Source organism: Chelonus insularis, unplaced genomic scaffold, assembly GCF_013357705.1.
Source record: "Chelonus insularis isolate UGA/USDA-ARS -01 unplaced genomic scaffold, ASM1335770v1 contig_50_pilon, whole genome shotgun sequence".
Taxonomy (NCBI): domain Eukaryota; kingdom Metazoa; phylum Arthropoda; class Insecta; order Hymenoptera; family Braconidae; genus Chelonus; species Chelonus insularis.
The window spans coordinates 278,730-297,025 of record NW_023276619.1 but is presented as its reverse complement, the minus strand read 5'-3'; the positions used below and the strand labels follow the sequence as shown (position 1 = coordinate 297,025).

The window sequence follows — 18,296 nt, the reverse complement described above, 5'->3', positions numbered from 1 at the left end:
AAAACATTTATTATATTTTTTTTCTTATCACAGAAGTTTTTAGGTCATTAGTTGTAAATTTTTTTTCTCTCAACTAAACTTTTTTTCAATTATCTAAGCTTTTTCGAATTTTCTGAAAGCTTTTTTTCATCAACTACATCTTTTTCCTTCGTTACCTAGACTTTTTTTTGTTAATAATTATATTTTTGATCTATTAATTGAGCTTTTTCATCATTATAAGAGCTTTTTTCTTTTATAAAGCTTCTTTATCATCAATCTATTTATTTATATTTTTTTTTTATTATTAATGACACGTCATACTTTTCTTATCTAAGTTTTTTGCATTTGTTATTGGCATTATTTAAAAAAAAAAAAAAAAAACAGTATTAATTGTACTTTTTAAGGAAATATATAATTTTAAAGATATTTTTAAAAGTTATAAAGAATTAATTATCATCAAAAATGGTTTTTTTTTTTAAATACATAAAATATTGAAACTAACCTGTTTCCAAATCAACAGTGTAAGAAAGTCCTGCCCAAGGATCATCTTCCTTTTCTTCTGAATCTTTAGCTTTATCCTACATAGAAAAGGAAAATAATTAAAACGTTTGATTTATCATAACACAATTATTTATTTAATTTCAATTAAAGTTCAGAGTGGAATAAAATAATGGAAAAATTGATGATGATATTAGAAATAATGATGGCATCTATTGAATATGTTCAAACTAGCATAACATCATGACATATTTCATAGTGATGTCATAATCAACGGATGTATGAAAAAATAAACGAACCCTCAAATACAAAAGTATGCATAAGAAAAGGGATTTGTTGGTCTCTCTTATTCATTTTGTGTATCGTCAAAATGAATTTAATGAAAACGCCATTGTACTTTTATCCATTAATCATAAACCAACGCTTTCTTCCCTTATTTTTCTATCGTTATATTCTTCATCGTCTCCCTTCTCTCCTCAGCATCAACATCTCTTCATCAAAAATGGCCGATTCCATAATTATTATCAAAATTATTTTTAAATCATTTTTTAACAATAATTCACCAACATATTCTTGAAAAATTAAATTTTAATATTGATAAATTGTTAATTGTTTTGGAAACAATAACTTGGAATGGAGAAGAAGAAATTTAATCAACTCATGTATGCGAAAAGTAAGTTAAAAATTATCACTAAATTGAGAGAAAGATTGAGTAAAAAAAATTACATTGCCGTGTAAAATAACGGTGGTAATTTTAGTGTTAAGTAATAAAATATTTTAAGTATTTATTAATGAAATACTTAAATGTTTGTTATGTTAAATGTCATAAACAAACTATAGTATGTGATATATTGCACAAGAAAAATACAATTTATCCTGAGAAAAAGAATTAACTTGCACTAGAGTACAGAGTTTCTTGGAGAAAAAAAAATAATTCAAAACATTTCATAAAGTTATTTAATGATAGATTAATTCATTTCCCTAGCTCTAAATAATCAAAATAACATCAAAATCACTCAACCACTACTTACAAATCGTCCTCCATAGAAAACCATTCTCCAACTATTTACATAAATTTAAATGCCTTTTTCCCAAACATAACCTGATAAAATCGAAAAGAAAAAAAAATAGAAGCAAATAGACATCAAAGTATTGCAGAAGGTGCCGTGGAATATACTTAAACGTAAGATGAAGTTGAAGATACATAAAAGTAGGATTTAAAAGATGACCACAGATTAAGAGCATGGGTTTGGCACAGACGTGTCTAATCTCTTTGGTAGCATCCAGCTTCCAAGGATTCCGTCGACTTAAAGTCCTCTTGTTTTCTCCAAAGCCTTTAGAGTACTTGCGATTACCACCTATCTGATAAGCTTCTGGCCACCCTAAACTAGTTTCTCGTTCATCTAGATCTAAAGCAAAGTCATTTTTGGATTTTTCAGATCCAACAATATTTTTCTTAACGCTCTAGTGTTTTTCTTTCTTTTCTTTCCTTAATTCGCACAATTATTATCTCAATATTTATTTTTTACTTTCTAACAATTCTAAAGTCTGTCAATATTTTATATTACAAGTATTGAATTCAAGATGGCGTAAAATATTTTTGGAGTAAAAAAGGAAGAAGATAAATAAAATGAGGGAATGGAGTCTTATGAGATAAATGATAAATGTTGGAATAGAAAAGAGGGTGTGTCGGATGGATGGATACAGTTCTGAAAGAGAAAGCTGTATAGGTTTTTCGAGGGAAGGGAATTCTATGTTGTATCCAACGGATGGTCCATTAGATGAAGAGGGAGAACTGCGTGCTCAGAGATTGGACTAGAAAATACATCAAGGGGATTCTTCGTCCTTCTTTTTTTCTTTCTGCAATGGATTCTTCTGAAATTATTGAAAACGAAGATCTGTTTGAGGGGCGTTGCAATCATATTACTTCCACCTCATTGATTATTTATTTCTTCAATTATTCATGTTATTACTTTATACATCAAAGTTCTATGATCATCAGCTCCATCAACAACACCACAGACTTACATAGCTATGGCTAAATAAATCTTTGAAATTTATTTAACTTTAATAACTAAACAAAATTTTTTTATCCGGAAAATAATAATTTTATATTATAGCTCACTCGATTAGCGATCTCACACACTATAATCTTATCTCTTTTTCTTCTGTTAAGATCATTCAAAGCTATTATGAAATTAAAAATTCTCTTTACTAGACGACAATTCATGGTGTTTTAAAATAACTGTAACTGATGAAAAAAATGTTAAAAGGAGGTTAAATGGTGATGTTTGAAATCGCCAATCGGGTGCACTACAACATAGAAATGGTAATTTTAAATAAAAAATTCTGATGCGTTGGTAGACTTGAATAAAGAAACTTATTAAAATTAGATCTCGTCTACTAACAAATATTCTGTTGATATTTTGACAGTTTCCGATAAAAATCTCAGTTAGATTATTAATGAAATTGAAAATTAATGATTACAGGATTAGAACGTGTAGGATCTTGTAAAAGATAGAGAAGAAGACGAAACCATCACGTGAAAAGACCCCCCAACAATGACTTTGCATTGAACGTTCTAAACTCTATATTCTCTCTTCATCATTCCTTCTCTCTTCTTTTTTTTCTTACCTCTTGACGTTTCTCACTCATTCTGACTGTTTCGTGATGCTCCACCATACCCGATATTCTTTGTGATGACGCCGACGTCGATCGTTGAATAATACGATATGCCCCCGTCCTGATTAAGAACCAGTCAGATAGCATGGAATTTATCCACAGAACAAAGGACAAGATCACCATCATGGAAAAAACTCTCCCACGATTCGACTCAATTTTTTTTAATTCCAAACCTTAGAACAAGTTTCAAAAATATCGATTCTCAATTTCCAACATCACAACCGATAGAAAAAATTTTTTTTCCATCATTGAAACATAAAAAATGCTAAAATTCATCAACAAACTTCAAAGAAATTTCCCAATTTCCAACACTGAACATCAGTTTTTTCACTTAAATAATTTTTTTCGAGCAATATCATAACTATTACATGCTAAACAATAAACACATTTGATGAATAATTATTGTTTCCTGGTATTTGTATATATTTTAAGTATATTTTTACAAAAATTAGGTGTTAAGTGACAGTGTGATACAAATGTGGCCATCTCACCCTAAAATATTAAATTTCTCTGCATTGTAACTCTTTGGGAGAGCATTTGGCACATGGGTTCACAATCATCGGAATGTTTGATCGAGATATTTCAGTTGATAACCACCCTACAGTCACTTACAACCATCTCCAGCCATGATCTGGCACTGACATGGGTCATTAGTTTAATTCCAATGACAAACTACCATTATTAAATGCTGACGATTTGTGACAATCGTCAAGAACATTATCATCATCATCATTATTTTTCAACTTATTTATTTATATTATCGTTATCAGTTTATTAAAATGATATCATACCTCATTTTTTGTTGCATTCACTGCTTCTAGAGCTTTGAGTTTCTCCAGTTCATCAGCGGATTCTTTCTTACGGTCTTTGGAGGTTGATGTGTCAGATTTCACCCCCTCGACATCAGCAAGAGTAAAACCCAGATCAACATCCTGCTTCCAAAGAACTTCAATGAGATCCATATCCTGGAACATCAAAATTGGTGAGTGATTGAATATTTCTTCAATACAAATCTGAGCAATGGAAACGGATGTTATGATAAAACTATTTTTTTTTGAATTACCAAATGTTATAGCATTATTTATTATAATTCGCTTAGGTTTATAAGAATTGAACTTATAATTTAAAAAATTATCAAATTTCATCTGATCATAACTAAATTGTTTTTTTCATTATTCATCAACCTTTTTCTAATATCAATCAACCTCCTCTCACAATTCCTAGACATGTTTTTTTTATTATTTTAACAACTTTCCGATAGCTCAAAAAATCGATCTCAATATCTCTGCGATCAGCTATTACTTCAAATAATAATTGGAAAAAATTGTAAATCTCCCTTGATTGACATGGAAAGAATGTAAAAAATCCGTTAAATTTATAATTAAATTTTAGTGATGATAATGGACAAACAATTGGTTTTTATACCATTGTGAGAATGTTTTTTGGATGAGATATGTAATACGTAGGTTGTATAAAATGTTAGCAGCCATGATGATTGGCGCAGCAGGGTGTCAACCGCGCCCACAATACAATTTAACGTTATTTTATTTTATTCCAAAGTTCAACCCACTAAGTTTAATAATAGAAACATGAATTTAACATACCATACATTTATTATATGAATAATTCTGTAAGAATTACAATTTAACAACACGAGTGTTAATAACATCATTCTACTCATCTATAAGGAGGCCAAGAAAAATTTTCTTTTAACACATTAAATTATCTTTTTATCCATTCATTTGTTATGTTTAATAAATATGCGTATAAGAGGAGGATTTATATGAAAAAAACAAATCATTTGTTTATCAATATATAAATTAATTTGTTTTCAATTTTAAATTAATGAGCTAGTTACTTGTCTCATTTATCTCAACTACACGGAAAGAGATGTATTGTAAAATTTATCATCAATTTGATGGTAGTTCGCATCAGCATAGTGAGAACAATTATTACGCAGATTGCAAAAATTATTATACAGTGTATTCATTTTTCTTATCAATGATTAAAAAAAAAAAAAAATTACTATATTTTGTTAAGATAAAATTGGTAATTATTAATATTTCTTAAATTTAGTATATGAATTAAACTTCTAATCGAATATCTATAATGTGATTTATTGTGACGTTTTGGTAACAATCGTCACTACCATTATCAAGTGATCTTTAAAATGAATTACAATGCATAAAGTTTACTCTGTTTTTTTTTAATATTCAAGATAATTTTAGATAAATAAATCAATTAAAGAAAATAAATCATTAAATATATTACATTAATAGAAGTACTCATTAAAATCTAAATAGTTCTGTATAAATGAAATAAATTTTTACTAAAAATTACTTTAAATTACTTTCCTTAAAGTTAATTGTTAATTGATTGTTAAACAATTTTTTTTATTCATTTAATTAAAATAAATCCTTGCTAATACGCTAGCATATTTTTATTAACTTCCGATTAGGAAGTTATTGAAATTGGGTCGATTGGTGAAATTTAAATTTTCATCATATCTCCACGTTTCATGATATTTGCAAGCATACTGACCAATTTTTAGAATGATGTGTGTGTACGTACGTACATATGTACGTATGTATGGACGTCAGCATTTTTTTCGTTTTCGATATCTCAAGAACGGATTAAGATATCGACTTCAACTAAAATTAATTCGAAAGATATTATCATAAAGAAGGTCCAAGTGAAATTTGAACAAATTCGGTCGAGCTGTTTTTTTTGTAACAAAATAACTCATAAAAAAATGAAAAGAGTAGATATTTAAAATACTTTTAAGTCAAACAATAACATTTTTATTTGAAAATTAAGTCGATATTGACTAGACATTATTGTTCACTACCAAATATGACTTTCAACAATTACACATTGTTTATAACAATACAAATTTGTTATGAACAATTAAAAATTGTATTTATTGATTAAGTAATGTGTATATCACATGGATTTGGATGTTTTCAAGAAACACTGATTATAACTATTTAAATTTTTTATAAACAATTACTAATGGGAAGTTCGTCGTGTTAGCACAGACAAAGTGTGCTCAGACCTATTTTTTTATTAATAATTATTATTACATTCTATAGAAAATTAATTGCATTGTTAGAATAGTGGACATTGGTGTAGTAGTAAAGTCATCAATTGTTCTCAAGTCATTTTCTTGACTTCTGATCACTTTTTAAATAATGTAAAAATATAAATAAAATACAAAGAAGTAACCTCAAGGGAGTACAGAAGAAACGATAAATTACTTAACAATACAGGTACAAATTTTGCGGTAAACCCCAAGTTTTGTATACACATAAAGTTACTAGAAATACCGACTGCTAATCATGCGTGACGCATTTATTCTTCATTTCTTGCTCAAAATTACCTGTTTAAAATCATTTGTTTTCACCCTTTTTCGAATTCTCTCGACAAAGTTTTATCCATTTTTCATGAAATTTTGAGGTTACAATTCTCTAGGGGATTTTTTTTATTTACGTGATTCAATCAATATTAGGTCATTGATGATGCTGATAAAGTATTTTCTTTAGAATATTCTGGAAGATATACATGTATATATATGTATATAGAGGGCGGAGGAGAGGTGGAGAAAAGAGAAAAGGGCGGGAGAATCGAAGTAGGAAAGAGAAGAAGTGGGGAATTTGATTAATGATCATATGGAATTGATGGAATGAGAAAAAAAAGAATAAAAACGACTACAATACAAAATTTCTTCCTCCTTTTTTTATTTTTCCAAAAAAAATTTATAGTGTTTGTTAAAATTTTTAGTAACAAAATTTCAATTTTCTAATTATTTTTTTTAATAATGTTGAAGTCATTTGTAATTACTTTATTATTTTGCATAAATAAAATAATTTTTTATTATTATTTTAAAAAGGTCATCGCGTTAAATATTTTATTGTGTTCTATTTTGTTTTCTCAATTGTGTGTTTGTTTATTATATAAATGCTGAATGTTTTCATTGTTTAATCGCTTGGGAATAGACATCGATCATATCAGGACGTTTTTTTATGTCAAAATATTTCCTGTGATCTATCTCTCACGCTTGGTATAAACTGATGCGTTTTATTTGCTCAATAGTTGTAATAGTAAATATTTTTAGTTTTAGATTGACACAAACTACCTCTTGGGATTCTTTTGAAGTAATATCAGTCTCTAGATATATTTTCCTTTTTGCTACAAAACTAATCGAACAAATAATTTTTTTTGTCATACCCCCACGTAAACATCAATTTTACTCTCCGTTCAAAAGTAATAAAGCCCGTCGTTTCTTCCCTGCATAGAATGACAGAATTTGTTTGTGCACATGCCCACACGCATGTTGTCCGTCTCTACAAGGCAGAGCTCTAAACTGAGAATAAAATTGAAATTTTCGTGACGATATGACAGAAAAAAGTATTTATTATTTTTGACACGAATAAAAAGAAAAAGTGACCCATAATCCTACCTTCTCCGTTATTTAATTTCGTTTCAAAAAGTTACAAGAAGAGAAGAATACATACGTTGAGATTGTTTTTCTATTATTTAACAAACATTTTCTGTCAAATTATAAAAAAATAAATTCTTAAGGCCATCATATGATTAGGTGAAATAAAATAGGAATTCAAATAGGAAGGATATTTGGGGGTGAACATGCGCATAGAGATCATAATAAATGAACATAAGTGTATGCGCATGCGTAGCCATAACTTTTAGCCTCATTTCCAACCTTATTCTTATTCTAAATTTACAGTTAATAAATCTAATTTGTTACATTCGAGCATTAAAATTATTCATATTGAAAAATTATATTTAATCATTAGAAAAAAATGTAGGATCATGGTCTGATTAGTAATACGGTTCATTCGTTTATTTTGCGCGCATTTTGTGTTTTCCATTAGCTAACCCTTGAATATGTTGGAAGATAACTTCTTGGTAATGAACAAGAAATTTGAAAAGTGATGATTGATGAAAATTGAATTGAGTAAAATACAATTTAATAAAAACAGAAAGTGAATTATAATCTTACCCTTTTCTTTAATAGTTTAGAAATATATATATATATATATATATATATATATATATTTTTAAATTATAAAAAAATAAAAGGCTCAAAATGATGCAATGTTTATAATAGAACTAAAAAATCTAATTAAACAAATGGATAGTAGAAAAAATTTTCATTACTAAATCTCATTAAAACAACTTTCTTTTTTTCAAATGCATAAAAGCTAAAAAAATTTCCAGAATTTATTCATTGAATTGAAATTTTAATGAATTAAATAAAATGATAAAAAAATTTAATCTATTCATTAATCTTTTGATCAATTTTATTTGTAGATAATTGCAACTTTTTCTCATTAGTTCTACTTGACGTTCAACTTGTCGGACAATATGATAAATTTCTCATGAATAACATAGAGAAGACTCCAAAGTAGTAAGGGAATTGTCGGCTTTCTCCTTATATCGTTCTTAAGCCAATATCTAAACTCAAAGCAATCTAAGCATAACAATCTTTCCTCTTTCATTTCTCCTCTCACCGCTTTCTTTCTTGCTTTCTCTCTCTCTCTCTCTCTTTCTCTTTTTTTTCTATGACTTAAATCTAACTTGTCTTTCCTTTATATTGTAACTATTCCGTCAAGATCATTAGTCATTTTGAATACGGTATTTTATAATCAGAAAGAAAGAGAGAGAAAGAAAGATATGCACTAAGTAGAGAAAAGTGAAAATAGATGAAAAATGAACACAAGACAATGCCATAGATGTCGATGAAAAACCGCATAAATACAAAACATTATGTTGATACTTGATGGTCTGAGGGTGGTCTTGGAGATGAAAGTCTTCAAGACGCACTCCATTTTACTAGAAATTCAATTAATCATCAGCATATCAGCTCACTTTGATGATCATCTCCATTGAACAACTGTCGAACTGTTTTGAAATCATTAGGATTCGATATTTAACTAAATATTACTTTTGTTAAATTAACAGTTTTTATAATTTATAGATTTATTTTCGAGGATGGCAATACAATAATTGAATTTCTTCTAAATGATGTCAAGACATTAGCATTCTTTCGTATATTTTCTTTCACGTAAATCATTTTCATGATAAATAGCATATTATCTAGAATAAATCCCATTTTTTTAGTTTTAAATCATCAAAATAGTCATTTTAAATACTACTTGTATTGTGATATCTTCTTCTGCTATTTATTTAATATTTATTAAAGTAAGTTGTTATATCACATAGCTTACGAGTTTATTATTTTTCTCAAAACAATCAACTTAAAAAAGGCTTCTACATTTTTCTGTTGAAATTTTCTAGTGTCGGTAAAGCAGATTTCCTTTAACAGTCAATATGATTATCAACATAAAGTAATATAAAATTTTCGTTTCTGTTATCATCGTTGGTAATTCTTTTTCAAATGATACAAAAAATGATATTAATCTTCATGAGTATTTTTTTCAAGTTCTTTTATCATAAACATAAATGCATATGATACTTTTTTTAAACTTTATTGAAAGAAATGAGAATTTTTCTTTGATATTTGTAGAGTCATTTTACGCCTTATTAAAAAATTCCTCGTATCAATTCCTTAGAAACTGTTTCAACTTTAATTTCAAAAACAGCAGTTAGATTCAACCACATGTTCTTCTGACGTGTAATCCTTACTTATAAAAATATGAATCTACTATAAGATGTTAAAAAAAATTTACGTGCAGGTAACATCTATAGATAAGATATTTTGATAAGCAACAGAAAATTTTCCATTGAATTCGGTACAAATCAAATATTTTTCAATTAAATTACTGAAAAAATTAAAAATTTGTTTTATTCAAATCAACATTAATTATTATTCACAAAATATGTAAACCGCTCATTTCTTTTTTTTTTAATTATACTTTTTTGATTTCCCATCAACGACTTTTTCGTGGTTTAGATGCAACCCGAAAAGCCTACACAACTTCCCAGTGGAAAAGATGAAAAATTTGTTTTGTGTCTAAAATCGATTAATACTATGATCACAATTATATTAATGATAATTATTATTAAGAAAAACGACGTAAAAGTTTTGCCTAAATTATAAAATGCAAATAGTGAACCATTTGTTTCAGTTTTTTGATTTTGTATAAAAAATGGCTGGACCGATTTTGCTGAAAATATTGAGTTGCGTGAATATGTGTCAAATGCAATTAGTCTCACGTCGATATTATTTTTGGTTCTCCAAATAATCGAAACAAAAAATGACTCCGCACGCAAATACACACATACATACACAAACGTTTATTTGAAAACTGTTGTATTCAACTTTGGGGACCTTGAAATGTGGAGATATGTCAAAATTCGGAATTCACAAAATCGGATCTATTACTATAACTTCCTACTTAGTAGTTAATGAGTATTTCTTTTAAATAAAAATATTAAATTGTTAATAAGTATCGATGATTGGCGTGATTTGTCATGATGATGTAACTTAAAAGATGACGAGAATCGAGAAAAAAAATTAACTTGTGTATAAAAAATTTTTCCAAGAAACTTTTAAAAACCAGAATAGCAAAAATTACTATAAATCTGGAAAAAAATTTTTGTAAACAACTTTCTAAAGTTAATGATCAATTATTTGATTATTAAATTAAATTGTTAAAATAAAATCGAATTAATTGTGTACTCACATTTATACAAACAGATGAATTGCTCATAATTGCGTCACTTTAATAATTAACAAATATCTCACAAATTTTCACACTTATTAATAATCAACAAATGTTAATAACAATTTTGAAAAAAATTATCAATCCCAAATATTCAGCAACACAACCAATACATTTTTTTCAACCAATAATTAAATTTCTTTAGTAGTTTTTTTCTTGCAGAAAATTCTAGTAACTTTGACGATTAGTAAAGAAAAAAAATTCATCTAAAACAATAATTGAAAAAATTTTTATTAATTTTATTAATCAACGATTGAGTAAAATGAATATTAATAAGACAGTAAACAAATCGTTTGATCGATGCTATATTGTGTTATGCACAACGCGTGTGCTCGACTTGATTCCGGAATAATGAATGTATCGTCATCGAGAACATGAGCGACCATACATTAAACAGAAGCTTATAATGAGCGGGGAGATAACACCAAGTATCTTTCATGTTATAAAACATCAATATGTAGGAAAAAAAATTGGCAATTATCATAGTCAATACATTTACATCAGTTCCTTTATTATCAAACTCAATTAAGATCATCAAAGAATTACTCTGTCATTGGTGTATTATTTTAAAACTCAAAAAAAAAATTTCATTTTATTATTAACACAATAAAAAATTATTAATTTTTTCAGTCTTACAATACTGCGTAATATTGCATAAGACCCCAAGATCCATCAACTCTTTCTTATCAGACTAGAAGTAATTCAAAAAGAATTGAAATTTTTGCAATAAATATTTTCATGTTATTTACCGACTGTCGATAAATGCAGGATTGAAGATTACCATATTAGAATTAAATATAAGTTTGTATAATACTTGATTGTCTAATCGTATTTATAACCGAGTAGAAGTCAATGGCAGGTTTTATTATTAATTTTTATCAAAATTAAAATTTAATCCCGGGTTTTTTTCAACACTAATTAGCTATGTCAGCCATTTAACATACGAATAAAGTGTTCATGAATATGACGACTTTTATAACAATTGATTTTATACGAGAAGACAAATGATTATAAGAGATAAGTTACCATGCAATATCAAGTTATTTGAAGTAGCCACGCGTATTCGATATTAAAATCATTACTTATTATTGTGAAAGTTATTATCAATAATTATATGATTTGTTGATAGATAAAAAGATTTATATTCGATGATGATGTGAATTATTTTATCAAATGATGATGAAAAAGTGAAGATGAATTAATGGTAGATATTAATAATGATGTAGTTGATCTTATATTGAACTTATACTTTTGGAGTACAAGAAAATGTATAAAAGAATAAAGTGTTATTTTAAATCTTACACTCAAAGGTTATTTTTATTTTTAAATTGATACGTAAATACTGAATAACCACAAATAATCATGTATATGCATTAATGCCAACGTGTTTAACCTTGTATTCATTTTCGATTTTTTAGATATTTTACTACAATTTTGGTTTTTCAGAACAAAGAAAATATTTGGGTAGGTATCTTCAACGTGAATTTTAACATCGTTTGACCAAAATTTTCGTGTCAAAGTGACTTTACTTTATCATAATAAAGTCAACTCTAGATCAAAATATTCGTTATTTTTGATTGTTTTTATTCATTAAAAATATGGAAAATATTTTATACAAGGTTCATTCAACCACAATTAATTAACAATGATGACAAAACGAATGATAAATAAAAAGATTATGTTTATTAAAAATAAAAAACTTCTGTTCTAAGATGAAGGAAATAAAAAGTTTGTTTTATCAATTTTTAATAAATAATTAAATTAAATTAATATAAAATAGCGTGTAAAGATTGATAATGAAATTATTTTTTAGAAAAAAGAAAATGAACTTACGTCGTCTGGTACAAAAACAGAAATCATTTTTGGATTCTCACCATATTTCAAAAGAAATTATTGTTTATCAGTAAAGTCAATTTTCTTGAAAACTTGATAAAAATAATAATGGTGTAAAATAATTGATTAAAAATGAAGAGAAACTAAATAATATAAGACACATTCAGGACGGATGATTGATTAAACTGGACAATCGAAGCTCACGTGAAATAATAAACAGCTTGAGTATTAAAGTGTTAGCAATCGTGTTAGGGTCATCCGAGGTCTTACTCATTTCCATATTTTCCATATTGATCAATGCAGATTTATGGATCGTCTATTTAAAATATTCCTTCCGACGTGGCATCGCTTGTCAGGTTAATATAATTCGATCAATTGTCTCATCCATCGTACACAGAAAAAAAATTTTATAAAAATTAATTTCTATTTTCAATACTTAAATACGAACGAATTAACAATACATCGTGTAATGATTCTAGTTTCCTTAATTGATCCATTCGTAATAGTATCAGTTTCCTCATATGCCGATACTATTACACGCTTCCAACTACCATACAAGGACATTACACTTTTTTAGCTTTAAATGGCTACGATACGCGAGAAAATGTTGAGAATTAATACGAGGTCATTTTACGTAATACTTTTTTTTCTATATGAGTATCTATCGATGTCAGAAAAAATTAATTTTTTTAAATACCTACTGTCGGTAATTTTGAAATTTTAATTTTGGCGGGAAATGTAAATCTTTAAATTGATCTCGTTTAATATCATTTGTATTGGCAAACAATTTGATGAAAAAAAATTATTGAAATATTTATAAGTTGTTACATTAAGTTTATTATCAACTACTTATTTACAATGATACATGAGATTATTCTTTTCAATGTCAAGTGACGATTGAAAGACGTAATGATATCGTGACTCCACGTGTTATGATATGGAAGTGAAAAAGTCTATTATTATTACAACAAATTAATTACACTTATGACAAATTAATTTTTTTTTTTCTATATAGAAAAGTTATTTTTTATTGTAATTCAATTCGGGTTCGTACATTCAATTTTCTTTACTTAATAGTCTTTTTTATTCATCCATACATTGAGGTCGGGAAATATTCAGGAGAATCTTATGCAGTCTAACATTCAGATGAGTGCATCGATAAAATTAAATTAAAAAAGTTTGTTCACGTATCTCTGCGTGCAACAAATGCATGCGTAAATATGATACCTATCATTTCTCTTTCTTTTCGGGAGTTTTTTTATCTCAATTGCTACACGTGAATTGTCATCACACATTATTAACTGACTACATCTATACTATAGTGTCTGACGACAAAAATAGATGTGTCCAAAGTACGTGACATCGAAGACATTGAATGATTATTATCGCAAAAAAAGCGCTAAAATTAACAAAATAAAAACGAAAACATATTTCTAGAAAGAGAGAGAGAGAATTTGCTAAGAGAAAAATTACAATGAAGACTTTGGTTGTCTTTTAATAATTCGGAATAACCTTGAATCTATTCTTGTTCAGCCGTTTAAAAATTATTCGACAAAAGAAATTTCTTGTGAAAAAATCACTATCTGTTTTACCGACTGAATTCCATTGTCTCCAATTCAAATAATCATGCGGTTTACAAGCTTAATTCGATATCAATTAAGTTTTAAAAATTATTTAAAGTGTTTGTTAAGTATAAATAAAATTACTTAAAATATAATCAGATAGTTAGTTTTAAAAATTAATTTTAGCAATTTTTTGTTTGATTAATAAATAATTGAATTCATTAAAGTACCTCTTGAGTAAGTTCAGCATCATTTTTTTGTGGTTCTTGGACAGTTTGGGACTCCGTAGGTGGATTAGGTGATGAAATATTTCGATTTCTTTCACTGGAATCTGCAATACTTGTACCTGCTGATGATGCATCTGAAGCATTTTTTCCACTTTCTTCAATGTTCAACAAGTAAGCATGAATATTATGATGATTATTATACTCAGTGTTGAGCCGATTATATCGTCCAAGTGAATTGAGGTCTTGAAATAAATTACGTTCGTAATTTAGTAACATTGAGTCTGGGTTTTTTGGATGAATAAATAGAGGTCGATGTACAATCGTATGAGCATCTGTATGCCATCCTGATCCATTATTCAAATCCAATAATGATCGTACACCAATACTTTGGATGTCTATTCCTAGATAAGATTCCGGATCAACTCGTAATATTGATAATATTAATGCTAATTGGAGGAGTTCTTCACGATATAATTTCTTCAAACACAACATTTTCTAGTGATTTTTTAAAAAAATTTTTACAAAATTTTGAAAACCTTTTCTTCTTCTAGCAATCTTTTTAAATTTTTTCGCAAAATTTTAGGTGTTTTTAAGTTTTAGTGATTTTTTGCCAAAATTTACGGGGCTTTCCTCTCGTACTCTTTTTAAATTATCTTGCAACGAACTGGTAATTTTTTTTATTTTATTTTTTTTAGAATTTTATTATATTTTTTTCCAAATTAAAAAACTATTTTTTTGTTATTCGATTTTAGATTTGTTTCGAATCATTGTATCGAGAAGTTTTTTGAAAATTATCTTTCCATATATACAAATAAATAAACAGTTTTTTTTTCTAATAGTGTAAGTGAATATGGAAAATTAAAATAGATGAAAAAATAATTAATCTTGATGTCACAGTATGTCACAGTTGATATTAAGTACAAAACAATACTTTAGAGTCTTCATTATAACTGAGTAATAATTACAAAAATCCATGCAATAATTTGCTAATGGATTTGTTGTAAATAATCGATGATTTATACATTTTCACTGATGTCGTTAGAGTCTAGGTCAGTTACACTAGACAGAATAATAACCTACAAGTCAATCACTCACACAGCTATTTTTTTTATTATAATTAAATAATTGATAGAAAAAAAATAATAATAATTTTTATTCCTTTTTCTTGTGCAAAACACTTTTTTTCGCAAGATGTCACTTAAATATAACACTTTTAACAACTAAATTGATGATTTCACAAAAGTTTCTTTTCGTTGGCACAAAGACATGCACTTGATTACTACGCAGATTAATATCCCAATGTCTAAAGTGATTAAATTATTAACAAACTAATGTCTTTGTTGTTATTGGTTAATAATAATGGTTTAGATGATGTCTATGTTGTGTTCAAGTTTACTTAAGAGTAAAACGAGTCCAACTTGTGGAGATTGTTGCACGATATGTGACTCAGCACAGTCACTCCGGCAACGTCGTACGATTCAGGGCTGTATTCAATTATTATGTCTCCTTGATCTTTGAATAAATATACACAAATTACTGAAAATATTTATTCGCTAACTCAAGTAACTGCTAATATCGTTGCAAAATAATTTTTGCTATATTTTTCGACACTTGAACTCCAATCATCAAAATTAATTTGCAAATTCTTGGAATTGCGATTTTTTAAAACCATTGCAAGTATTTTACATTTTTTCAAAATACTTTTCTTAATTATTCAATTATTTTTTTATTTTTTTATATTCATATTTATAAATAACTTTATCGATAATATTTTTATTTTCATTTATCTGATTATTTTTGTAACACAAAAATTTTTAATTTTTTAAATTGGTTCTTCTTATACATAATTATTATAAATATTTTTTTTTTAATGATTTCTTTTGCATTATTCTTGATGACTAACAATATACTTTTATAAGTTATGGTAATAATATTTCTATTTTTATTGATTTATAAAAAAAAAGACTTTATTATATTAAAATAAACCTTCTATATGTTATTTTTGACTTTTCTTTCTTATCAGAGTAATTCATTTATTTTTTTTTATTTTATTAATAAATATTCACTTCTTGTGAGATATTAAAAATAAATTATTAATGAACATAAATGATACCTTATAGGTTTATAGATAATTGATGCTCTGTTCCTTCGATTTAAATAATTAAAGAGCTTAATATTCTTTTAATGCTTTGTGATTAATTAAATTTTTTGTTATTGTTTTATTCCTAACCGTTCTTATCTTGTTTATTTTTATTTTCTCTTATTAACCAGATTTTATGCACAGACATTATTTAATACCTTTACGGAAATACATGTATATTCTTCAGTACATACTTAAGTACATACATATACTTTACTGAATACCTCTATGGATATACACATGCAAATGTACATTCTTTACACATATTTTTTTCCTAAAACGGAACATAAAGGACATAAAAAATCTTATGTACCTTATGTTATTGTTTTCTCAACAATAATTCATTTATTTATTCATTTCAATAATAACAATAGACTATTGATTTTTATAAAAATTAAAAAATTCATATGACTGAGTTTATTTCTTTTTTTTTCATTAATGTAATATTAATAATTTTAAGATAAATACTCCAAACGTAATTAGGTAAAAATATAGTTATATATCTATTTATTTAGTCATCGAAGAACTTTCAAGTACTGATAAATACAAGAAAAAATAAATTTTCCATAGGAATGAATAGCATAATTATTTGTGACAATTATTTATAAAACAGAAATTTTTTTAAGCACAGTTTTAAAATTAATCATTAATAATTATAATTAATTTAACATCATTTTTCAATTGATAAAAGTTAATACCATTTGCATTAGTTAGAATATTGAGCCCAAGGACCTTCCTACTTTTTATTTAAATAATTCAATAATTTATCAAACAATTATTTTACATATTATTTTTGATAAGCATAGTAACTTAGTTAAAATAATTACAAAATTAAAAAAATATCAAAATAAATTCCTTAACAATGTTGCGTGTTTGTTAAATTTTTATGAAAAAACAATTTAAAAAATATCAACTGTGATAATGAAATACAAATCATCTCAACAAATGGAATATATTTGATAAAATTCTGCCAACCGTGGCCATTAACCCAGTTATACTGCGCTATTTTACAAGGATTACATTGAAATTAATTACTCAGTCGATAAAATCGACTAAAATCTTTATTTTGAATCAAAATTAGTTTTTTTTGTCTAAAAATAAAAGAAGAAACGAAAAAAAAGGATGTTCATTAACTATTCATGTACCCGTTTCTGAATATGTAAAAAGCGAGAAAGAAAGAGGAAGAGCAAAAAAACAAGGATAGATAATAGAGAACTTTGATCGTTGGCATAAAAATAAATAAGAATATATTCACAACGTTGCCACGTTATGCATAAAAGATGATTAAATGAACTTGTCAAGTTAAAAAAACATTATTGACTAGATAACCTTTTTATTACGTCAGTCAATACCATTGACTTTTAATTGAAGGAATAGCATTTAAATGTGAAATAAAAAAAAATTAAACATTAAATTGAATTATTACTCACATTACCAATCACCTCCCTCTGTCGGTAACTTGTCGATAATTTCACTGATGTCATTATCATTTCTCTATTGTTGTTTATAAGACTTTCAATTGTTTACCAACTTCACTAGTTGTCACTTTAATAATTTCAATCAACCAAAAATTAATCGACTAGTTGTTTTCCTCAAATCTAAATAGTCCGTTTAAATTCTTAATTTTAATCCTTTTAATATTTTTAATTGTTTTCTTATTAAAGTCCTT

General features: G+C 26.6%; 1 protein-coding gene across 3 annotated transcripts in view; it reads right to left on the bottom strand.

Annotated features, from left to right (window-relative positions):
* cnc (cap-n-collar) overlaps positions 1-15,948 on the bottom strand; it is a 45,095-nt gene extending 29,147 nt beyond the window's left edge. The window contains exons 1-3 of one of the 3 annotated variants that reach the window (XM_035088483.1): positions 14,491-15,948; positions 3,951-4,124; positions 482-557 (exon numbers count right to left, since the gene is read on the bottom strand). In XM_035088483.1, the coding sequence (XP_034944374.1) occupies positions 482-557; positions 3,951-4,124; positions 14,491-14,979 (739 nt within the window). In that variant the 5' untranslated portion in view covers positions 14,980-15,948. Of the gene's footprint in view, positions 1-481; positions 558-3,950; positions 4,125-10,826; positions 11,231-12,698; positions 12,729-14,490 lie in introns of those variants that run through there. The other 2 variants (XM_035088485.1, XM_035088484.1) reach the window with 2 other exon arrangements.
* Positions 15,949-18,296: the final 2,348 nt, after the last annotated feature.